This window comes from Vipera ursinii, assembly GCF_947247035.1.
Source record: "Vipera ursinii genome assembly, chromosome: 6".
Lineage (NCBI taxonomy): Eukaryota > Metazoa > Chordata > Lepidosauria > Squamata > Viperidae > Vipera > Vipera ursinii.
In genome coordinates, this window is record NC_139515.1 from 49,021,601 (window position 1) to 49,047,936 (window position 26,336).

The 26,336-nt window shown below is 38.2% G+C and overlaps 1 protein-coding gene across 3 annotated transcripts in view; it reads left to right on the top strand.

Annotated features, from left to right (window-relative positions):
- Nucleotides 1–1,023: 1,023 nt before the first annotated feature.
- The window catches only part of ACSS3 (acyl-CoA synthetase short chain family member 3), a 54,973-nt gene continuing 29,660 nt past the window's right edge, over nt 1,024–26,336 (top strand). For 2 of the 3 annotated variants that reach the window (XM_083365138.1, XM_083365137.1), the window contains exons 1-5: nt 1,024–1,380; nt 11,948–12,092; nt 22,018–22,206; nt 24,997–25,131; nt 25,415–25,555. In XM_083365138.1, coding sequence (XP_083221264.1) covers nt 1,034–1,380; nt 11,948–12,092; nt 22,018–22,206; nt 24,997–25,131; nt 25,415–25,555 — 957 coding nt within the window. In that variant the 5' untranslated portion in view covers nt 1,024–1,033. Of the gene's footprint in view, nt 1,381–11,947; nt 12,093–22,017; nt 22,207–23,187; nt 23,220–24,996; nt 25,132–25,414; nt 25,556–26,336 lie in introns of those variants that run through there. The other variant, XM_083365139.1, reaches the window with a different exon arrangement.

Genomic DNA, 26,336 nt, shown 5'->3' on the forward strand with positions numbered 1-26,336 from the left:
GGGAGGAACTCTTATAGTTGTGCATGGGATGGGGTTCCCAAAAAATCAGGATGGTAGCCATAACTGCATGAAGCCTGCCCCTTTTTATGTATTTCCCACAACTCATGCAATAAGAGGGCACAGCCTTAAGCAATTGTAAGCACCCTTTTTTGAGACTCCCCCACAGCACCAATACCCACCTAAATAATAAAATCCTTTTCTCTGTTGGTAAATTCACACAGTTCTGAACAGAATACTTCAAGCGATTTCAAAGTATTCAGTGTTTGTACTTTGGGCCTGAAAGGCTAGTACACATTTCACTTGTCAGCCGCTTACTAATAGCAAAACTCAGCCTTAAGAACTTGTTTATTCTGAGCAAAGTTTGCCTTGATCTGTGTCCAATGTAAATAGAATCCTAATTATCATTTAATATGGCATAATACTTTGTCCCTGTTTTTCAAATCAGGAATGATATGACTGCTTTAAAACATAATCTGTAAGCATGTTCCAGGAATGCTAATGTGCTAATACGAATGTATTTTAAAAAGAATACAGTAGAAGCTCTTAAGTCATTGAAAAACAGAATGACAGTTCTGATCAGGATTTAAACATCCTGATTTGGATAAGGTTGATTAAATCCTTTAATTTTCTAAACTAAAGGAAGTACTTCTAGGTACAGCCGAAGGAGAAATAAAAACTAGCAGTATCTGTAACAAGAAAAATCTTAAGGGATGAAGGGTTACAAGCCAAATTGGGAGAGGAACATTTTATGCAATGTAACTAGTGCTTTTTTTCAACAAATGGGAGAGGATTTGGGAAGTAAGAACAAAGCCCGGACTGGACTTTTGCAAATCACTGTAAATTTGTTCATTTGCAAAACTAAGATCGACAAGAAATTTTCCTTGTTCAGAAATCCAGCTCGACTTTTTGTATTGACTTGGGGGAAAAAAAACAACCTTGTATACTTTTAGTTTACTGAAGGGGGCGGTCTTCCTTTAGTTGTACACTTACACACCCGTCCGCTACAACACGGGACGGGGCGACTCCAGGGAACATGGTAGTTCAGGGCAAAAGAAGTTTGCTGCAGAAAATTGTCTGCTGTAGCCGCGTCTGTCGGGGATCGACCGGCGGACACGGGTGTGTCACACGGCCAAGCAAAGCGATTCTTCTGCTGCGGTTTCCGAGCTCCTGGGCAGGGGGGATTCCTCACAGTCGCCCCCTTCACGTAGCCAGCACTTTCGTCTCCCGGGCAGCCGCGCCTGTCGCAGATCACTATGGCAGGATTTTCAAGAAGTCGGTGGAGGAGCCGGAGCAACTTTGGGCCGAAGCCGCTCAAGGCATCACGTGGCACAAGCCGTGGAATAAAACCATGGAAAGGAAAGATCGCTTTAGCACCTCTTGGTGAGTGGCCGACGACGCTCGCTTAACTCTTACTCTGCCGACGTCATAAAAAGGAGCGTCATAAAAGTACCCGGGTTTCTTCAGCTCGTTGGTTGAAACTTTGGCGAAACTTACTGCACGCCCTTTAGTCCCCGCGTCTTTGGAAAAAACTACACCTGTGGAGTTTCTGCCGACCCTACAGTTGTTAAGGCGTTAACATTAATTTCAGGAAATTTCAGGAAATTTGTTTTATGGGGCCAATTTCATTCCACACAGAAAGCTGACATTTCCACTCATTAAACTGAATGGGTATGCCAGTGGTAAATGTCCCAAAAGATTAATAAAATGCCTTCTTGTAATTTAAAGCCACACAGTGCACTGTAACGTTAATAGTATTAATTTACCTTGAACTAACTCCTAGCCTTTTAGATACACTAAAAATTGAAGGGGTTTTTCAACTACAAAGGTAAACCTTGTAGGGTAGGCAAGGTTGTATGACGTGTGTGAGTTCCGACACTTTTTTTTACACAAAAAAGCACTGATTGTAGGAAACTTGGAATTAAAAGTGGTTACACTATGGATGATATCAGTCTTTAATTGCCCCTCTTTTCTTTTTTGTTGTTATAGCTGAGCTCTAAAAAAACAGGTTTGTCCTGCTTTCAATAACACTGTAATGATTATACTGATTAGCGAAGGTGGAAAAACCTTGGCTATTGGAAAGTTGTTGTAACGTTTTAACCTTTCTGATTAGGGACAAGTAACCTGAGCTTAAGTAACCTGAACAAATATTCCTCCTATATTGATACTGAGTAAAATGGGCAAACCATGCTCGCTTGCTGGCATTTTTATATTGAATTAGTATTTGGAAATTATTTTTAATATGATTCATGGAGTATTATTGCTATTAGTTTGCTGTTTCTTGGAAATACACATTTCTGTTGGCAAATATAACAACCTTATTGGGTCAACAACTTCTGTGTTGACAGAGATTAAAAGAAAAAAATCCCACTGCTGACCTGAGACTTGCTGAAAGCCTTATCATATACGGTACTCTGTTTTGCCATTTTGTATGTAGAGTGAGGAATAATGTACAAAAGTTGTAGTTGCACTAGTTGTTGTTGTACTGGGCCTAAGAGGTTACATTTTCTTTTTTCTGAATTTCTTTAACTATATTATGTAGATATTGCCTCCTAGTTTATAGGATGAGTAGTGCTTGAAGGCTTTTTTTAAGTGTCTTTGAGTCAGTGTTGACTCCTGGTGATTGCCTGGATTAGTCCCTGCAGTTTACTTAGAAAAAATTCTGAAGTGGTTTGCTATTGCTTTCTTCCTAAGGCTGAGAGAGAACGACTGGCTTTGGTGTGGTGGTTAAGATATCAGACTAGACTATGAGTTTTAATCCCACCTCAGGCACAAAGCCAGCTAAGTCTCCTTGGGCCAGTCACTCAAAGTCAGAGTTTGTGTAGGAAGAGTTGCTGAAGCCTGTATAAACTGTTTCTCTTTCTACTGTTTAGTTTTGGGTGGGGCCTGTGGACTAGACTGGCAATTCTGCCCACCCATCCTGCCACCCAACAGTCTCCCTATGTGAGCTCTCAGTGAAGATCCTCTCCTAAAATGTTAATTCTAGGTAACTTTAGCTTCCAGCAATAGGACTATCTTAGCAGGAATGTTCAGGACTACATAGCTGGTATTTCAATTGTGGGTTGGTCTCAGCTTTTTACTGGCCCATCACCAGTAGTAGGTCTCTGGACTATTTTTTTCCCCCTAGTGGAAATGTCTGAAAATGTTGTCTGTTATATCTGCTGCCTAGTTACATCACTTCCGGTTGAGATTTAAATGACAAATGTTTCTTTTTGCAACTGAATGTGGATATGTAATAGAATCATCTACCTATGGAGGATGATTGATTTCAGTGGATTCCAGAAGCTCTGGAGCTTTTTCCAGGGAGTTTGGTTGAGTTCCTTCAAAGATCTGAATACTAAGATCTCTAGCATTGTTGACATGATTACTTCTGAACATTCTTTCCCACTTAACAGAATTTGTTCAGCCTTATACCCATCTAAGCTGTGAGTGATGTGGTAAGACAGTAACTTACGCTATCATCCTTAAGTCCTCTTCTTCTTGTGCAGCAGATCTTTTCTGAATGGTTTGGTGTGGTGCCTTTTGAAATCTGACCTAGCTGGATATCTTATTCTGCTCCCAATATGACATGTTGAGTAGACGCTTTGAGACACAATTCACCAAATATAAAGTGAATCAAGATCTACCATTCTGACAGTTCAAGCCATAAAAATGTTTAGGACCCGCATTCAGATTTCTTTGAATGGGTTTCACTTTATGAAGACCTGGTGATTTGGATATTTGTTGAGTTTGGTTAGCATATTTTTGCTTGCTTCTTGCCCACCATAATATATTTCATGTATTAGACATGCTTAGTTCAAAACTGGAAATTATAATTTCTTCCCAACAAGAATAGAAGTGCATCTTTATTAAAAAAAAGATCATAGTGAGACAACTTCCTAGAAAAAAACCCCATAATTGAATCCAGAAAATCTAGCTAAAATCTTCTTGGATAAAACGTTTGAGTGTGTAGTGGCTAATTAAACATTATTGGGTGGTACTAGTTTTCTACTTCCATTGTAAATAGGGTTTGGAGCTGGTTTTGACATTGAATTGACCTTTGTTGTCCTGTTGGATACTTTTTGTCAAAAGAAAGATAGTGAGGTGGTGGAGTTGTCACCACTCAGTGGCTTTTTGATAGTATCAGTCATGGTATCCTTCTGGAGAGCTTGGCTAAGCTATGAGTGAGTGGGTCAATGTTGAAATTTAAATTTAGTCGAGAGAAACCAGTACATATTTCTGTTTAATTGCATGGCATTTATGTTGTGGAATTCTACAGAGTTCTGTTTTACTCCTCATTCTGTCCATCAGCTATGTGAAACCACTGAGTGAGATGATTTCGAGTAAAATGTTAGTATGATGATGACACCCAGATTGACCTTTTTCCTAACCTTAGATTTAGATGAGGCAATAAAATTGCTGAACCAGAGCCTGGTTTGAGTATTAAATTAAGTAAGTGGCCTCTTTGGCAAGAAGTACCTTTATCTTACATAAGCTGGTACATCAGCTATGACCTTATTTGGATAAACTCTACCCTGGCAATTTCTTTTTCAGACTCAGAAATATCAGTTTGTACAAAAATTGCAAGAAGACAATATGAACATATGATATCAGTTCCTTACTATTTCACTGACTGTTTCAGATTATTTCCAATCCCAGTTCAGAGTGCTGGTATTAATTGTAGAGACCTTGCACTGCGAGAGAGTAGAATTTCTGAAGGACTGCTATTTTCATATAATCCTACTTATAGCTTAAAGTAATCTTTGGAGGGCATGTTCTGAGTGTCCTGCTATGGAGTATGCCGTGAATGATGATTCCATTCATCAGTTAATTAACTGAATGGATGGCTTTTCAGTGATGGCTTCCTGGCTTTGGAATGCTGTCTCCAGTGAGGAACATCTCACACCATCTTTTCTAGGCCAGGCAAAGCAATTTCATTTTTGGAGATCTTTTAATAATGTATAATGCTGTTCTTATATTTTCAAGTTCTTATTGCTGCTATTATTTTCTAAGGCGGCATCTCTCAACATTTCTGCAATTAGGGACCACAAAACGCAAGTTTGGAAACTGCAAGAACAGTCCAATTAAACAAATTTCTCATTATGTTTTTTTTTCTTTCAAAGCAAAGTAATTCACCTTTTTGACACATAAAGTAAATGGGCAGAGTTGCATTTGTATCCCTTCCCATCTTATCAGTTTTAAAGGCCCTTTTAAACTAACCTCAAAATCAAAAATGAAGTTCAAAATTAAATATCTATCACTTCAGGTGGGGGCTGAGGCAGCAAACAGGCTCAAGTCAGTCTCTTCTGATCAGACTATTAGAAATGGATTAGCAGTTCACTGGCCAGAGACCACCTTGGCCTTCAGCTCTGCTTTGCCATTTCCAGCAATGCTCATCTGGAAATGGTGCTGGAAAAATCTGCTGAGGCTGTTGAATGTGTGAAGTTGTAGCAGATCACCTCTGGAGCACCATGCATCTCCAATAGCCTGCAGACCACACTTGGACAATTACTGTGCTATATTTTGTTATTGTTCATATGTATTTTATATAACATTTGAATGCATGTTTTATTGATTGCTTTCCCCTACTGTTTAATTTTTTTATAAATTGCAACGAAATTTTTAAAATCGGAAGGGATATACTAATACGGGGGTGTCAAACTGCCAGCCAGCGGGCTGGATGCATCATTGCGAAACTGCACCTATCCTATTGCTGGCAATGGCAAAAAAGTCACGATACATTATGACACATCACGTGATGTTACGAGTTTGACAGCCCTGTTCTAATGTAATAAATTATAAACACATAAATAGCAATTGGCTAAACCACTTCCTATGAGCACACCTTATAGTCACCATGCATGAATCACTTGTTGAAAATTAACTTGTCATACATTGGCTTTTTGAAGCTATAAAACTATTGTTTATAGTGGCTAATCTAGAGATAGTTTGAGGGATTCTTTCTCTAGAAAATTTTTTTTCCTAGTGTAAAACATCATGACTCTTATTAGTGACATTGAGACTCTGTTGCTTATCATCTCTTTTTTCTCCTCTAGTTATCTTTTTTCCCCCCTGAGTCTGACTGGCACTGTTCAGGTCCTTAATTTCTCTCTCTCTCTGTCTAATAGAGAAGAACATGCTATAGGTGCTTTGCTATAGGTAAGTAATTTAGGCTTTCCCTTCATGGTGTTTTTTCTTAAATAAAGCTTATCTTTATTTTCTTTCATGCAAATGCAGTTTCAAAAATACTTTTGTAGCACCATCCCCGTAGGGACCGCTGAAGTCTGGGCCCTCCTGGCCTCCTCTTGACCTGGCTGCCGGTCCAAAAAGGTCTCTCACTTTGGCACCTCTGCCTAACGGGCACATAGTGCATTGATGCTCAGTCACGGTCGGTCGGCAGCCACTCACGTGAGGTGATGATGGTTGATCTCAGGCAGTAACAACTTACAGGGGATAATGGTAGTCAGACCCTGGTAACAGCAGCTGGTGTGGAGTGCAGGCGATCAATCTCTCTCTGGAGCTCACAGAGACCTCCCTTCTCCCTTTTCCTCATCTCTCCTTCTGCCCTCACTCCAAGTAATCCTTCCCTTCTCTGTCTCCTTTGCCTTTTCCAGCTGGTTCTACAGAAACCACTCTATTTCCCCCCTCCCTCTAACTTTTCCCCACTAAAAATACATTCAAACTGATCAAACTCTTCCCTCACTCTTCCTCCGCCCAGCTTACCCCAACAAAGGAAAAAAGTAAAACTTTCCTGATCTACCCTCTCTCCCTCTCTTCGTCCAGCTTGCCCGCAATGAAGAAAAAAAGGTATAAAAGACTCCACTCACCCCCCTCTTTCCGACTTGCCTGCAACAAAGAAAAAGAAAAGGACACAAACCCCACTTTCTTTCTCTCTCTCTTTCTCTCTCTCTCTCTCTCTCTCTCTCTCTCCACCTGGCTTATTCTTCACAAAAAAACTCCAGCAACCTTCTCTCTCTCTCTCTCTCTCTCTCTCTCTCTCTCTCTCTCTCTCTCTCTCTCTCTCTCTCTCTCTGTCCCACTTGCTTCCCCGATGTCCAAAAATCGCCACCTTCAGCAAGCAATTCAATTAACTTCCTATCCTATGCTTGGGAACATAGCAAGGTCTCAGTGGCTTTCCAAAAGGCCAGCAGGGTTGTGGATACCTAATGTCAGATGGTCTGGTGTACCAGAGCGCAGCTATTGTGAAAGGCAAACTTTTCCATAGGTGAAAGTTGCTACACAGTGGAAGCAAAGATTTGAAACACATATTATAGCTGTCCCACCATCTCTGTCATAACATCACTTCACAGATAACATGTAGTTTATGTAGTCAAGGCAATGCTACTGATGGAATTTATATAACTCATGTCAGTTGCATTGTGATCTCATAATGAAAGTGACATTATTTGCCCCTTTTGTTACCCTGTCATAGACTTTCAGTTTATTAAAGGGCTATTAAAGCAGTGGGAAGGATTGGGATTTCCTGAGATTTAGCCCATCTCATCTTATCTTGCAGTCTAAGGTAAATTAGTTAACCTCCTCCAGAAGAGGGAATTATTTGAAGTGTAAATGTAAATTAAATTAATTTTAGTTGAATTTATTTTTTAATTTTTTATTGTTCTTTCCTTTTGCAGTAACTTGGTGCCATTTGAGTTTTAACTTCTACGTAATGTTTTGTGTTGTTAATTCTTGTTTTGCTGTGTTCACCTCTTCTGAAGGATGAGAAGGATATAAATATTTTAATGAAATATTTTGGCGACCTTCTCTCTCCAAAGACCTATGAAACAGCCTGTGAAGTTGTTCATTGATTCAGGTTTTGGTCCACAAACTACATAATTTGGCCACAAAAATACAGTTAGAGCTTTTCACTTTTAATTTGCAGTTCTAAAGAAAGGAATGTCTCAATTGGTGAAAGTATTTTATCAACTGTATTTTGAGCCACACAGCCTTTCTGCATGATGTTTTATCGTTGATATGTCTTTTAAAGGACACTGCAGTCTTCTCTCCTATCTCCAACTTTTTGTAACATGAATACAAATTGTACTTGGATGTTAAAAGTAAACATATCTCAGGGATCTGCTATTCTTTTTTCCTTCGACTTTACTTTCTTTGCAACTTAAGTTATTTAGGCTAAAGGATCCTGATTGTGGAAAAAAAACCAATTGAAATCCCTCTTCAGCCAATAAAAATGAAGACTGTGAACCCTGGAGTTAATTATGGATCGTGAAATCTTTTTCTTGCTGAATGTGCCAAGTTTAGTGCCATCACTTATAAATAGATCTCTTACTGGATAACTAGGTTACATTCTGAAGTTCTATGCCACAAAGCATATATTTCTTTTGTCACCTGGATTCTTTGTCTCAGTGTATGTAATCAGGATTCTAGGTTAACATCTCCAAAATCAGCTGTGAATCTCAAAATCAAATACTCAAAATCTATATCAACATTTTCTGCTTGTGCTTTAGCGTAATATATACATATTTCTGCACAGTAACTTAATTCTAATATAAAATGGGGTTAGTTTAGACATCTACACATTCTTTCTTTGGATATTATATAGGAATTGTAATTAATTTGTTAGTACAATATACTTATCCCCTTCATGGATTACTGCCTTGTCGTGGCGAAGGGGCTTGCGTAATTCAATGAAGCTATGAGCTATGCCGTGCAGGGCCACCCAAGACGGACAGGTCATAGCAGAGAGTTCTGACAAAACGTGATCCACTGGAGAAGGAAATGGCAACCCACTCCAGTATCTTTGCCATGAAAACCCTATGGACAGTACCAAAAGGCAAAACGATATGACGCTGGAAGATGAGCCCCTCAGGTCGGAAGGCGTCCAATATGCTACTGGGGAAGAGCAGAGGGCTAGTACTAGTAGCGCCAGAAAGAATGAAGCGACTGGGCCAAAGCCGAAAGGACGCTCAGCTGTGGATGTGTCTGGTGGTGAAAGGAAAGTCCAATGCTGTAAAGATTTTTTCTCCATAGGAACCTGGAATGTAAGATCCATGAATCAAGGAAAACTGGACGTGGTCAAACAAGAGATGACAAGACTGAACATTGACATCTTAGGTATCAGTGAACTAAAATGGACAGGAATGGGTGAATTTAATTCAGATGACCATCAGGTATACTATTGTGGGCAAGAATCCTTCAGAAGAAATGGAGTAGCCTTCATAGTCAATAAAAGAGTAGGAAAAGCAATACTGGGATACAATCCTCAAAATGACAGAATGATCTCAGTTCGAATCCAAGGCAAACCATTCAATATCACAGTAGTCCAGGTCTATGCCCCAACCACCAGTGCTGAAGAGGATGAAATTGACCAGTTCTATGAAGCACTACAGCACCTTATAGAACTAACACCAAAAAATGATGTTCTTATCATCATGGGGGATTGGAATGCTAAAGTAGGAAGCCAAAAGATAACTGGAATAACAGGCAAGTTTGGCCTTGGAGTGCAAAATGAAGCAGGGCACAGGCTGATAGAATTCTGTCAAGAGAATACGATGGTCATAGCAAACACTCTTTTTCAACAACCCAAGAGACGGCTCTACACATGGACATCACCAGATGGTCAACACAGAAATCAGATTGACTATATGCTCTGCAGCCAAAGATGGAGAAGCTCTATACAGTCAGTAAAAACAAGACCAGGAGCTGACTGTGGCTCAGATCATGAGCTTCTCCTTGCAAAGTTTAGGCTTAAACTGAAGAAAGTAGGGAAAAGCACTAGGCCACTCAGGTATGAATTAAATCATATCCCTGTTGAATATACAGTAGAGGTGACAAATAGATTTAAGGAATTAGATCTGATAGACAGAGTGCCTGAAGAACTATGGACAGAGGTTCGTGACATTGTACAAGAGGTAGCAACCAAAACCATCCCAAAGAAAAAGAAATGCAAGAAAGCAAAATGGCTGTCTGAGGAAGCTTTGCAAATAGCTGAGGAAAGGAGGGAAGCGAAAGGCAAGGGAGAAAAAGAAAGATATGCCCAATTAAATGCAGAATTCCAGAGAATAGCTAGAAGAGATAAGAATGCCTTCTTAAATGAACAGTGCAAAGAAATAGAAGAAAACAATAGAATAGGGAGGACCAGAGATCTTTTCAAGAAAATTGGAGAAATGAAGGGAACGTTTAATGCAAAAATGGGCATGATAAAGGACCAAAATGGCAGGGACCTAACAGAGGCAGAAGAGATTAAGAAGAGGTGGCAAAATTACACAGAAGAACTATACAAGAATGAGCTTAACGTCCCTGATAATCACAATGAGGTGGTCACTGACCTCGAGCCAGACATCCTAGAATGTGAAGTGAAGTGGGCCTTAGAAAAGCTGAGCAACAACAAAGCTAGTGGAAGTGACAGTATTCCAGCTGAGCTATTCAAAATCTTAAAAGACAATGCAGTAAAAGTGCTACACTCAATTTGCCAGCAAATTTGGAAAACTCAACAATGGCCACAGGATTGGAAAAGATCAGTTTACATTCCAATTCCAAAGAAAGGCAGTGCCAAAGAATGTTCAAACTATCGCACCATTGCACTCATTTCTCATGCTAGTAAAGTCATGCTTAAAATCCTACAAGCTAGACTTCAGCAGTATGTGGATCGAGAACTACCAGAAGTACAGGCAGGATTTCGAAGAGGCAGAGGAACTAGAGATCAAATTGCCAACATACGCTGGATCATGGAGAAAGCTAGGGAGTTCCAGAAAAACATCTACTTCTGCTTCATTGACTATGCTAAAGCCTTTGATTGTGTGGATCATAACAAACTGTGGCAAGTTCTTAAAGAGATGGGAGTACCAGACCATCTTATTTGTCTCTTGAGAAACCTATATGCGGGTCAAGAAGCAACAGTGAGAACTGGACACGGAACCACTGATTGGTTCAAAATTGGGAAAGGAGTCCGGCAAGGATGTATACTGTCGCCCTGCCTATTTAACTTATATGCAGAGCACATCATGAGAAAGGCAGGGCTAGATGAATCAAAAGTTGGAATTAAGATTGCCGGAAGAAATATCAACAACCTGAGATACGCAGATGATACCACTCTAATGGCAGAAAGTGAAGAAGAACTAAAGAGCCTCTTGTTGCGGGTGAAGAAGGAGAGTGCAAAACTTGGGTTGAAACTTAACATTAAGAAAACCAAGATCATGGCATCTGGCCCTCTCAATTCCTGGCAAATAGACGGGGAAGAAATGGAAGTAGTGACAGATTTTATTTTTCTGGGCTCCAAGATCACTGCAGATGGGGACTGTAGCCAAGAAATCAAAAGACGCTTGCTCCTGGGGAGGAAAGCCATGGCAAATCTAGACAGCACACTAAAAAGCAGAGACATCACCCTGTCAACAAAAGTGCGTATAGTCAAGGCTATGGTCTTCCCAGTTGCAATGTATGGCAGTGAAAGTTGGACCATAAGAAAGGCTGAGCGCCAAAGAATTGAGGCCTTTGAACTGTGGTGCTGGAGAAGACTCCTGCGAGTCCCTTGGACTGCAAGGCGATCAAACCGGTCAGTCCTAGAGGAGATCAATCCTGACTGCTCTTTAGAAGGCCAGATCCTGAAGCTAAAACTCAAGTACTTTGGCCACCTAATGAGAAGGAAGGACTCCCTGGAGAAGAGCCTAATGCTGGGGAAGATCGAGGGCAATAGAAGAAGGGGACGACAGAGAATGAGGTGGCTGGATGGAGTCACTGAAGCAGTAGGCGTGAGCTTAAATGGACTCCAGAAGATGGTAGAGGACAGGAAGGCCTGGAGGAATGTTGTCCATAGGGTCGCGATGGGTCGGACACGACTTCGCAGCTAACAACAACAACAATATACTTATATGTAATGTTTTGTGTTGTTAATTCTTGTGATGTTACACAAATAGGAAAAAACCAGGAAAGAAAAATTGATTTATTATTTAATCAAATGCTCACTACATACTGATATTTAAATCTAATTTTCCAATCCATTTTTCTTTTTTTTTAGGTTTGTTGGAGGAGAGCTGAATATTTGCTATAATGCTCTAGACCGCCATATTGGGAATGGACAAGGGGATCAAATTGCTATTATCTATGACAGTCCTGTAACAAATGTGAAAGAGTTTATAACTTACAATGAAGCTCTTGAACAGGTATGTTATATATATATATATAAAACAGATAATTTCAAATACATAAATTCTGTCAGAGTTCCTTTGAAACAGACATGGTTGCTCGGTGTGGGTTACTGAGTTTGTTCTATCACTGAGCCATATATCTTGTTTGTTTTCTCATAAAGTTTCCCTTGATTTGAGTTTGACTCCTGATGACTGTTCAGATACATCCATGTTGTTTTCTGGATCATAGTAGATGTGGTTTCCCAATTTAATTTGCACCCCTGAAAGTTCCTGGGGACCTTCTATACGAGTGCCCTCCATGTCTGAATTTACTTAACTTTTTGAGATAAGCTGAGGTCAGAGAGATGCTGTCCCCTGCTGTGGCTATTTACTATTTTTAATCTTTTCAGTTTAATTACATGTAACACGACAGTGCAGCAGGTTAACAATTGAAAGTCATTACAAGACTGTCTTTAATTATAGATTTCTACCATAGAATCAGAAGATGTATAATTAATTTGTACTGAATATTGAGCTGAATGTAAATGTAATGTTTGTATACTGGAAGAGCTGTATGAGTGGAGATGATCAAACTACAAAGCTGTGTAGTGGTTTCTTTGTATACTTCTGTATTTAATATGAACAGCTTTAAATACGTTTTCAGACTGCATTTGTCTTAGTCCTACTTATATACAGTAGGTTATTGTTTCAATAAAGATTGAGTGTAGATTGACTGTAGGCCAGATCTGGAAAACTATAGAAATAGTTCTGTGCAGTGTTTTTTTTCAAAAAAACAAAAGGTTCCGTAACTCAGAGGTGCTGTCACTGGGAGCGATGCCGGTGTCTTGCTACGGCATCGCTGCCTGTCCTTTGCACCCTCACCCCTGTGGCTCGGAGCCACATACTGCGGGGATTCCTCTCACTACATCCTCCCCACAGTTGCCATTCCTTGGCCCATGCTGAGCCCCCACCCAGAGCTGCTCCAAACCCCAACTCAGAGCTGTGTTTCTTGTGGCAGTAGTCTCCAGTGCCAAACAGCTGATGGCCTCCAGCACCGGCAGTCATTCACTTACTGCCACATCGCTTCCAAATGCAGTAAGTGAGTGAGCAAGAAAGTGGCGTTTGGAAGCATTTGGAACCGATGGGGCAGTAAGTGAGTGAGTGAACGAGCAAATGGCGTTTGGAAGCGTCGGGGCAGTGAGTGTGTGAACGAGCAAATGGCGTTTGGAAGCGACGGGGAAGTAAGTGAGTGAGCGAGCAAGAGGCCTTTGAAAGACACGGAGTAAGAGGGGGAGAGACTAAACGAGACGGAGGAGTGAGTGAGAGCGACTGGAGGTTTTTGTGAGCAAAGTGTGAGAGTGGGGGGGCTTTTGCAAGTGAAGGGTGAGAGAAAAAGGGAAAAGTGAGGGGGAAAAGGGAGAAAGAAAAGGCACTGACTTCTGACTTCCTCTGTTGCAGGAGTAGAAGGAAGCATTAACATTGAACCTCAACTTTTTGCTTTTCTATAATATTATAAACTAGCCATTTCTATAACAATAAATGAATCTAACCAATGAAACCCAAAATACCCCCCCTTTTTTAGTCATCAAGTTTTTAACACCTTGTTAAGCACTGGTGGTGCTTGAATATTATCATATCCTAAAAGTGGTACAATTTCTGAAAAGGTTGAAAAGCCCTGATGTAAATGCAGTCTAAATTGTTTATTGCCATCCTATTTGCAAATAATATCTTATTTACCTAGTTGAGATGGTGTAGTTGGGCAGCAGGGAGGGGTGCAAAGTTCCTGCCTTCGCTGCAGACAACTTGCCTGTGCAACGTTTGCCAGCTGGGTCTCTTGGCATGCTCAGCAGCAATTCCTATTGGCTTTCAAAAGCCAATAGGCCGGGTGTAGGCAACCTTGGCTCTTTTATGACTCGTGGACTTCAACTCTCAGAAGATGTTACATAACATAACACCAACTGGAAGACGTTAAACTGTCCTTCTGTTTCTTTTCTTCCCAAAAATTGTGTTAATGAGTCCTCTCTAAGCTCTGCTGATCAGTTTGTCTTGGATTGTTTTGCTGCAAAATGGAATGGTTTGCAAGTTGCAGTTGAGACAGCCCATCTCATTTTAGATATATCACATATAATTGAAGATTGTAATTAGTTGCGTGTGCACGTTCAGCAAGTGTGATGTATTTGTGCTGGCATTTCTAGGCCTCTTTCCAACCACATCCAGAAAAATTTGTAAAAAACATTGGAATTCTCAAGGCCATGTTTGGTATTTCCCAGCAATCTGTTACTGGAAGAAAAAAGCAATCCCTGCTGCGTTACTGATCCCAGAGAAGCATTTGCATGTATGCAGGTATCCTTAGGGTGCCATAGTTATGGATGAGAAATATTGGTTGCAAAGTTGGCATTTCTGGATGTAATACAGATATTTTAGACTTATTTTTGTTTCTTTACATTTTTGATATTTTAAAAAAAGCATATGCTACTGACTACATTTATGCACGTATGTAACATCTTTTGCTAGGATACATGACCACTGCTTGTCCAGAATGTGAAAAGTGAAAGATTGTGACTAAACAAAATTTTAATGTACAGATAATACCACCAGAAATTATTTTAGCCTTTTTAATAAATGTTGTTATTGATGTTAAGCTCACCATGGAAAATGTCATATATTGTTATGTATATACGAGGTTAATTATTTAAAGACTGAAGTGCAACATAACTAGATTCTAAATAATCTATTTTTCAAAATACACAACAGTCCAAACAGTAAAAGTAAAGTCCAGATTAAGAATATTTCATTCTTAAGAATTGTTTAATTTAAAGTGGTTTAGTTTTAATAGAGTTTGTACAAAAGATACTATTTTTTTCTAGCATCAGCTAAATTAGACATATTACATTGAAATTTTTTTTCTCATTTCTTTCCTGTTACCATTATTGATTTCATTGCAGAGACGTTAACATAGGAAATAGATTATTTTGTTATCTAATTTTACCTTCCAAAAGACAGAAGCAGATGAAAAATGTGAGGTTCTTTCCTGTTGGCTTTTTTGAATTAGCTGTTTTAGATTCTAAAAGTTTAGTTCCTAAAGAAGTAACCTTGTAAATAATTTTAATGTCCTCCTCTAGTGCAGGGTAGGCAACCTTGGCTCTTTTATGATTCGTGGACTTCAACTCCCAGAATTCCTGAGCCAGAGTGGCTTAGCTTGGAAACCTCTCTCTTTCCCCTCAGCATGGCTGGCTCAGGATTTCTGGGAGTTGAAGTCCATGAGTCATAAAAAAGAACCAAGATTGCCTACCCCTGGCAATAGGCTTTCGAAAGCCAATAGAGGGACCTTTTTTTTTTGCAAAAAAAAAGGTGCCGGAATGCCGTTCTGAGCGTTCTGTGAGAAAAAAAGCCCTGGTTTTGTGTAACCAATCAGGTTTAGATCTAAATCCATCAGATTGTTGATGTCTTCCAGATCTTCCAGTTCAGGTAGCTCAATTTTGAAATCATTCCTGGCACAGCAAATGCCATGGTAGCAAATAAGAAAGCAACACCCATCCACAATCTGATTCTGAATGAATACTGATTGGGCCCATATCACAGAGACTTATTTAAAGAAGATTGAGAAAGTGCGTTTATATAATATAAGAATGTGAGGAAATTTCTAAGAAAAATCACAATTACCAAATATAATTAATGTTTGCTCTTCATGCTCTTACGAATGGATGAAAACCTGGGTAAGAATAATAATAAAAGTCTCAATAAATTATGATTTTTTTCATTCTTAAAAGAGAATTGTTCTTTTATTCCTAAAAGAGAGTTGTAAGAACTTTGTTTTAAAAGCCTTTTTGCTCTATCAGGTTGCATAATTTGAAAATAGTCTCAATTTTCCATTTTTGAATTAGATACACGATCATGTGTAGCATATTGGTGTGAGCCCAGTTTACCTCAAGTATACTCAACCGACTATAAGCAAGATAGAATCTTTAAGCTCTTCCAAATTAACATTTTGCCCATATGACACCAAGCAAAAGGTACATGTAATGAATACGTTGATGTTTGATATTTCCTTAATTTATAATTATCAATATTTAAAGTGTTTACTTGGTTTTGCTGATTTAGATGCCATTAGTTTACTGATACACAGATACAAAGATTTAAAACACATTAACATGAGACAATTTATTATTTTGTCTGGTTGTATTGAATTCTTGACTAACATTATATATTATAAAATACTTTTTTTGAATAATATATTTTTCAGACCAGGTACATGGCCAATTTAATCTGACTTTGAACAAGTAAGCAGGGACAAACCTGTTTAATATCTGAATGTGAGACCAAAAATTCTAGTGAATTAGACTGGGGAATATTTTCTAGAAGATGACAGTGATAGAGCACTTCTATATTATTTCCCAGAAAACAAATTTGGATGTATTTATGGAAGGAACAGATCAAGGTTGAAATCAGTTTTACAGGCACGCTCCACAATAAATAAAATGACATCCTTCTGTGTTTAATGTAAGTAGACCAATAGTTCCTTTCGTTCCTTTCTATTTTACAAATGCAGTAGAATTTGGTTACTTTTGGTGGTTCTTCCATTTTGGATTTTCACTCTCTGTCTCCTAAATTGCTTTTTCCACTTTAATATTCTAGCACATGTAAACTACTTTTAGGACATCTAGGAGGCAGGACATCTAGGAGGCACAGGACATCTAGGAGGCACAGTGGTTCTTCCATTTTGGATTTTCACTCTCTGTCTCCTAAATTGCTTTTTCCACTTTAATATTCTAGCACATGTAAACTACTTTTAGGACATCTAGGAGGCACAGGACATCTAGGAGGCACAGTAATATGCCTATTATTTAGGTTTATGCCTTTTCCTCAAATCAATATTCAGGATAAATGTTTTACTGTAATTTTTCAGTAGAAGAAATAGCCGCAACCTCCAGATGACTAATTAAGTGAGCATTCTGTACTGTTTCACTTCTCAAAGAACTTTTTTTCTTGTTTCTTCCTCCCATTGCTTATGTAATACATATCTAGAATGTACCTTCAGTGGGGGAGAAAAATAAGCCTCTCTATTGCTTATGTCATTGCGAGCCAGTGGCTTGATTTCATGGAGGAGAAGTAATGCCGTCTACTTGTACTACTTGAAGAAGAATGGAGTATTAATGTCTATGGACTTTTTTTAGTTTAGAATAGGCAGTCCAAATCAGGAGCTGGAAATAAACTCCATTCTCCTCCTTCTATCCATCTTCAATCCTTCTTTTGGGGGCTCTGCCATTCTAGTGGGAGGGGGAGGGTTTTCTTCTGCTGGGAGGAGGACTTGTGCTTCCCCTGCTTTGTCCCTCCTCAACTTTGATGTATCTTGTGTGAAGTGGAGAATGAAATATGCCAGGGGCTATCTGCCTTATCTGCGGTCCGTTGCGAGATCCGGTGAAGTGCCTGTGAACCGTCCCTTACCAGTTCCAGTTCCCATAACAACTTTTCACCTGTGGATTGGCTGGACGCGAACTGGACAGTTGGACTCTGGAGTGGGGGTTTTGAAACAAATGTTTTAATGTAGCAATTCGTGCGGGAAAACTTTAGATCTTGCTTTGCTCTCTTGCCATCGCTATCTCTCAATAAAAGTTCCTTTTGAAACAATGTCTGTTTCAAGAATTCTGCTTTCTTGGGAGGAGTAGTTGAGGGAAGACCTCATACTTCACTGGTGACAGGCCAACTCTGTGATAGAAGCTATTTTAACTGGAATTCATAGGAGAAGAAACCAAAGTAGCTACTTCATGGGCATTGCCTACGTGAAAGATACAAGAAAAAAGTGTACTAAAGGTTCCCATGGAAGAATCAGATTAATACATAGAAAATAGAAAGTTCTAATGATTGAATCCAAAGGTAAAATTTCCATCATTCTTTAAAAAAAAGGACAAAAAAGTGTAACAGTCTCTTGTACCTACAAGGCAAGATATCAGATACTGTAGCTTGAGGGCTTTGTTTGAAATGGTGATGTTTGTACTCCAGAAGTAGGCAGAGCCAGGGCCCATTTTAGAAGAGGTTTCAGTAATTGTACAAGGTGAAATAAATGTATTAAGTGCCTGCAAAGCTTTAGGTACCCATTTTGCCCATTATTATCTCAATTTCTGATACTGGAAAAAAGTCAAAATGTTTGCTGAAACCCACCAGAATTCTGGTGAATCTGGGGGCTACAGAAGAAAAATTTGTGGATATATATTTCTTACGCCCTTGCTATAAAACTTTGATAGGTCAAAAGAATTCTGACAATTTAAGTCTAAATGAAAACATGCTGTGAAATATATATTAAAAAAATAAAACATACTGTTCTCGTAAAGACAGGCACATTGTTGATTTCTAAGGATATTGTATTGTGTTTACTCATTATCTAAGTATTTATGTGGTTCTCAGCTTTCTTCATTATACGGGCCGTTATACGAATACATCTTGATGGATTGTGCCAGATAAAAGCTACTGAACTATTTTCTTGATCAAATGTGTAAAAAATGTTGGTTCACCCTGATGCCATACAGAATTTCCTCTATTTAGAAAATGATGCATAAGAGTATATGTGAATTGAATTAAACTGCAAACAAATATGTAACATTGAATATGATATAAGAGTGGTATTCTTACAACATTCTCCTTATGTACCAGAATCAAGGTCTACATATGTAGTTAGACCATTATTTGAGAAACATTGAATAATAGAAATTAGAATGCCTTCTGGGCAAGTTACACATTTCCCTCCTCTCCCCATTATATAGGATTTGAAAAGGCCAATCTATCTACTCAATCTATGCTTTGTGATTTTGAAAGGAATAAGCTATATTGCCCTCACTGTACATATAGAGTGCTAAGGATTTCTTTCTTTCTGAGAGTATGTTACAACTAATATTTTTAAAATAGAGACAGCACATTTACTGTTGATAGGTTGCTTTTTCTGATATTGGATAAGGATATTTTGTTTTTCCAACATTTATTTAGAAACTAGGGAAGATAAAATGCAAGTCCATTGCCTATAATAGAAAGACAAAGGACTATATCAAAGAACAAATGAATTAAAATACCCTTGGGCCTTGTAAATATTTTTGTGTCTTTTATTTTTTTTTTTACAAAAGCTCTCCATGAAAGCCCTTGCACATTAACATGTAATGTCATGAAATGCAAATTCTGTAATCTGTATTGATGCTTAGTTTTATTTGTGATGCTAATTGAGAATATAGCCAAATACACTCTTTTCTATGTAGAATTTATAGTCTGAAGTTCCGTGTTTATATGAATTCTTTTCAAAGAATAATATTTTGTGGTATAAATTACAGTCTTAGTGTTTTAAGAATAGATATACCAGAGATATATTTTAAGAGGTAAATTGATCTGCATCAAGAAATAAGTGCATAAGTAATTGCAACTGGTTTCATTTTTCTTTTGGTCTTCAACCAGCATAAAAGTTATAGCAGGGCTTTTCAACTTTTTCACCCATTGTACCACTTTTAGGATATGGCAACATCCGAGTACCACCAGTCACCTAGCAAGATGTCAAAAACTTGATGACCAAAAAAAAAAGGAAAAAAGTGATGAAGTACAGGTAGTCCTCGACTTACAACAGTTTGCTTAGTGACTTTTTGAAGTTACAATGGCACTGAAAAAAGTGCCCCCCAAGCCACAGCCGAGCAAGACGACTGCTCGCCCGGTGCCGCTCTTCCTCCTGTCCGAGGTTTTCATTGTTGTGAGCATTTCTGTTGAGGATTGGTAGCTGCTGGGTGGTTGCAGCAGGTTTTGGTCACTTCACATGACCCTGGGACACTGTGCCCGTCATAAATATGAATCAGTTGCCAAGCATCTGAATGTAAATCACAAGACCCTGGAGATGCTGCTACATTCCAGCTGATTGGCGCTTCTTCTAGGCTCAGCAGAAGTGTCAGGATCAGCGCCGAGCTCCAGCTGGAGCCTGGCGCTGATCCTGGTGCTTCCGCTGAGCCCTGACAGCCCTGCAGCTCCAGCCATCTCTCACTCAGGCTTGTGCGGTGCTGTCACCAATTCTGCTCATTTCTCTCCCCCACTACCACTTTTCTAGGATGGATGCGTACCATCTGCCAGGTGCCAATGTACCATAGGTGGTACCCGTACCACTGGTTGAAAAGCTCTGAGTTGTCGGATTATTCGCAAATTGCAAATTGTTACTGCTATTTGCAAACAATGTAATCTAAGTATATAATAATATTAATAAAATATGCAAAAATACTTGTACCAACCCCCTGCTTAAGCAGGAGACCCTATAACATTTCAGATAAGTAGCTATTCCACTGGTTAATTGTTCTCATTGTTAGGAAGTTTCTCCTTAATTCCAGTTGCTTCCTTCCTCGATTAGTTTTCATCCATTGTGTGTGTATTTGTGTGTGTGTACACATACACACAAGAATATGAGACTGCGGAAAGAGACAAACTTATTACAATTCTTTCTAAATTTACAAAGAATTCATAATAAATACAGAATGAAATTAAAATGAACCTCTGATTTGACTTTAAATAAACAACCTACACTCTCCTGTTTAATTTTTAATACATATTTTGCATTAGATTTTGGTAGAGTATGTGCTTTTATTTTCACTCTTGTCTTTTATAAAAAATGGATGTGAAATGGTGGGACATGCCATATACTGTATATTCTGGAAAGCTTGTGGAAAGTTTTCAGTGGCTCTTACTAGATGATTTTGTATCAAAGTGAAACTTACTCTGTACTAATATATAAGCCTAACTAACCCTATGGGATTACCTTTTTAGCACATGGATTCTTTTAATAAAGTCTGAACAATAGTTAAATAGTTAAGTTTTGAAATCAAAACTTACTTTAACCTTGTCATACCATAAAGAACCGTGCCATCCAAACCTTAATTCATGACCTTCCAAATCAGATAGCCTCTTGTTCTGGAGGTTCACCCACTCTTTTTGCCAGACCATACAACAAGCATCAAAATACAATTTCAAATCTGGTAAACCCAAACCCCTTCTTTCTTTAGCATCTTGACAGTAACTTATATTAATTCTTGGTTTCTTCCCTTACCATATAAATTTGGAAATCTCTCTCTTTGAGCTTGAGGTGGAAAAAAAATGATACTTTGATTTTGGGTTTTACTGATTAAACTGATTTGTTGTTACAGAAATGGCTAGTTTATACTAGTATGGAAATTAAAAAGTTGAGGTTTGATGTTTAATGTCTTATTTTACTGCAACAAAGGGAGTCGAAAGTCGACACTTTTTTTTTCTTTCCCCCCTCTATTCCACACTTCTCTTTTCCCCTTTCCCTTATCTTTGTTTCCTACTACCGTATTTGCTTTTGTATTTTTGTATTTTACATAACAAGTTAAGATTATTCTATTTAAGAATTAAGAATTAGCTAAAATTTAAAACAGAATCTGGCTGTGTGTAAGTAGATGTAGATTAATAAACATAGGCTATGGTCCTATCAATAACGTGTGATGTATTAAGATGTGAAACAATGTTTATTAGGTAGAGCATAGTTATTCAGCCATTGTGTATATGTGACATGCTACAGTTTTTGGTATAATGAAATAAGGGAAATTTGGGTTGTGAATATTATTTGGGATATTAAAGGGTAAATTTGAATACTATGATTAAAATTAAAATTAGGTAAAATTTAATAACAGGACATAGATATATCTCAATGAAATTGAATTGACAATTTTTTTAACTGACCATGCTATTTTCTAGAAATTCGTTAGTTTAAACTTGTTGTATGAAATGTTAAGGGAAATAGAGAAGGAAGTTTTGATAATGTAACCTGAATTAATGTACTGAAAACTCTGTTACTGAATCTCTGATTACCCAGTCACTAAGATGCTTTCTAAATATGTAGATTTTAACTGGAAAACCAATAAAACTTGTTTTTTTTAAAAAAAGAAAAACACTGTGATAACAGAAAAATAAACATAAATTGCTACTTTTCCAGGTTTCCAAGCTAGCTGGTGTTATGGTGAGTCACGGTGTGAAGAAAGGAGATTGTGTTGTCATCTACATGCCAATGATACCACAAACAATGTACACTATGTTGGCTTGTGCAAGAATAGGAGCTGTACATAGTCTTATTTTTGGTGGATTTGCTTCGAAAGAGCTGTCTAGTCGCATTGATCATGCCAAGGTAATAAATATGTCCCATGTTCTGAGAGAAAATGGCAGTCTTATGATAAATATTTTAAACACGAACTTTTCCTTCTCCCAGCTTAATTGTGCAAGAAGATCAGAACTGATTCCATTTGTACTGTTATTTATCACACCACAAATAACTAATACTGATAGGTATTTTATTATTCAGCCTTGAAAAAAATGCTTACACTTACTTTGGAGTAATTTCATACCTAAAGTTGCACCTAAAAGAGTAACTTACTTATAAGTAAGCTGACCTAGGCTTGAATGAGAAGGATAATTTGATAACTCTTGATTTTTCTGAATTTGAGAAAATTCAAAGAACTTAACACATAGCATGAATTTAGACAGAATTTAAACATTGACAGCATGCTCTTTTAATAGAAGCTTAACTGATCCATATAACCTTTCAATCAAAAATCAATTTCTTTTAGCATTGGACACATTGGAACTATAGAGTGCATGCTGTGATAAAGCATAAAATGTATATTTATTGAAAGGATAATATCTATTACCTCCAGTTTTCATTTCTTTTTCACTCAGAACTATTCTGAAAAAGTCACCTGAGGCAAGAAGCCTATTAAATGCTAGATACTCTGAAACAAGTACACACGATGTTGATTAATCCTGCTTTGGATGATGCTAGCTAATTATTTTGTATGCTTTTGTCATCACATTGATTCCTTTTTTAAAAGTTATGGTAGCAGTGAACAATGGGTTTTATCAGTAATATTAATAAGATTTCCTTGGATCTTCTAGCAATAAGTTTATTAAAGATAATTCCCCAATGAGTTCACTAGAATGAATTTGGATGTTGTGATCAGAGGCCATAGATAACTTGTTTCTTATCTTTTTTACAGGTAATATTCATCAATTATAGTGTTAAAGAATTCCAACTTCTTCTGCGCTAGTGCTTGCCTGCTTTACAGAGGATTATGTTGTGGCTAATTCTTATTTTTCTCTAGACTAACAGCATTCAGAAAGTATAGTTTAAAGCTAGGAGTAAAAGTGAGTGAAATTTCTTTCAGATTCTGGAGAGGATGATTTGTTTGGGTGTTAGCTGCAGGACAAAATTAAACTTGGTTTCTTCATACTATCCTTGGAGTTTGTTTTTACTCTTCCTAATCCAGTGAAATGTTGGAAACAAAGGATATAAAAAGGCTCAGAGCTTTTTCTATTTGCCTATCAACAGGATAACTTTCCCAAATCAGAACAAGATTGAATGTTATGTGGGGATGAAGTGAGAAAATTGAAGATGGACCAGATTTGGCTAGGACAGGGGTAGGCAACTTTGGCTTTTTTATGACTCGTGGACTTCAACTCCCAGAATTCCTGAGCCACCATGGCTGGCTCAGGAATTCTGGGAGTTGAAGTTCACGAGTCATAAAAGAGCCAAGGTTGCCTACCCCTGGGCTAGGAGCTGTTGAGGAAAATAATATCCTCCCATCTTGTTCATGCATAGGGAGGGCAGCTGGGTAGAGTTTTGGAGTGTTGCTGACTGTTCCATTCTAAGCCCTCCTTCCTTATTACATGACCCAAAGTACAATATATGTAGCCCATGCTGTACTTTTCTGCATACTTGCAAAGACAGTGTTATAGTTTGAAGGGAAATACAGAGATACAATCAATATGCAATTACCCAGACATATACATATACAGGCAACATGTATAGATGAAACATTTTCACCGTAATAATCAGTGCTTTTTTTGTAAAAGAAAAAGGTGCCGGAACTCACACATGTCATATGACCCACCTTGCCCTCCCTACAAGGTTCCATCCAAAAAAGGTGCCGGAACTCCGTTCTGAGCGTTCTATGAGAAAAAAAGCCCTGGTAATAATAAATATTTTCTTTTGGGAACCGTGCCATTTGTACAGGCTAAGTTAGTCTTTAAACTGGGAGACCTTTTGAACTAACCTAAATAAAGGTTCGACTGGTTAGTGAACTTCTGCATTGGAGGGTATACCTAATAAGGGAAGTTTTAAATTGTGATTAATATGACATTACTAGTAATGATTGCACTTTGAACAATCTAAATCTGTATTTAATGTAATTAGCAAAAACTCCTAGGTTAGGCAAAAGATACACTGAGTTCAGACTTTGCATCGGCAGTTTGGCGGGTTGACTCCCGAGTGCCGCGTAACAGAGTGAGCGCCTGTTACTCGTCCCAGCTTCTGCCAACCTAGCAGTTCGAAAGCACGTAAAAATGCAAGTAGAAAAATAGGGACCACTACGGTGGGAAGGTAACAGCGTTCCGTGTGCCTTTGGCATCTAGTCATGCTGGCCACATGACCATGGAGACATCCTTGGACAAGCGCTGGCTCTTCAGCTTTGAAACGGAGATGAGCACCGGCCCCTAGAGTCGGAAACAACTAGCACGCATGTGCGGGGGAACCTTTACCTTTTTTTTTAGTGTTGTGGGCTTGCACTAAATATTGGGAAAAAATAAAAGTTTTTAATTTAAATTTAAAATTTATGCCACAGGGTGAGGAATCCAAGACTTGAAACAACTTGTAATCCTAAACATGAAAACAGGGTATTCTTTTGTTTTGCTGCAAATGCATGCACATCATTTTTCTACTTAACCAAGCATTTATGCATGTAATTGTGGGGGAAAGACCCTGGGATTCTTCAATGCTGAATGGATTCTTTGCTTGTGGAGAAGGAGGTATGATCTTTGTGCTTAGTACGATTTGAGTTTGTGTATGTGTGTATGTATGCACCTATATGTACATATGCATATGTATATTCATACATATGTATGTATAATATACTCTCTTTTTTAGCCAAAACTGGTTGTAACATCCACATTTGGAATAGAACCTGGAAGAAAAGTGGAATATGTGCCACTTCTAGAGAAAGCATTGGAGATGATCAGTCACCAACCAGAAAGAGTTCTGATTTATAGGCGCCCTAATATGGTAATTATAGCAACCAAATTTATGTTCCTTATTGCTCTAGTCTTTTAAATCATATTTCTCTAAAGAGCCTAATTGCAATCTCTGATTTCATTAGATTGTGGCATTTCATCATTTTAATCTGAATTTCCTGCTCTTTACAGCCTCGAAATATACACATTTATATTTGCTACTATATCTACTAAAAGTCTTCTATAAAGAAGCTTTGTTATTTTTTTTATTCTTTTCTCTCTGTGTGTACTTAAATGCAGTTTTACAAAACATAATGTTAGCTCCTTGTATACAGGGAGCTGTTTCTCTTAAACCAGGACGTGATTTGGACTGGAATGAAGAAGTGGCCAAAGCAAAGCCATGTGACGCCATTCCTGTACATTCAGACCATCCACTTTATATTCTTTATACATCGGGAACTACTGGTACACCCAAGGTAGGTCTGTATTTCAATAGAAACACTTGTGATCAAGTTAAGTTCTACTCCAGATCAGGCAATATTTTATTAAAGTTCATTTAATTAAAACAGGACATTTTTTCCCTTCTAGTTTCACCCCCAGTTTTTTATGGGGGTTTTGGTATTCAAATTCTGTTTATCCTTCTAACTGATTTGGCACAACTTTGCTTCTGTATGGAGTGAGGGATGATTAAAGGCTTGAGCTTGGGTATATTGGTGGCATAATGATTAAAATCAGTGGTATTTTACTGTGTGTGTGTGAAGAAATAGCAACAAAAGATAAAAGAATTCTCATAAGAACAAGAGGACAGAGTATAGCAATGGAGCCACCTTCTGTAACAGAGACGAGAATGAAGAAAGGAAAGCTGTAAATCTAAGAGAGAATGTTTATGTATCATAACTAAATATTAAAAGCATAGGCATTTTTACAAAAATATTTCCTAATTGCCTTAAAAGATATAGGCAGGCACCAAATGACCTCTAAAATACATTTGTTATTTTATGATACATTCAGTCTTGATGTAAATGGATGGTTTCGGGAAACCAAGGCAAGTAGGAATGGGCGGAGTTTTTCAACCTTATCAGGCTAGGGCAGGGGTAGGCAACCTCGGCTCTTTTATGACTCATGGACTTCAACTCCCAGAATTCCTGAGCCAGCTATGCTGACTCAGGAATTCTGGGAGTTGAAGTCCATGAGTCATAAAAGAGCCGGGGTTGCCTACCCCTGGGCTAGGGCTTTTTCAACATTTGGAAATAGGGA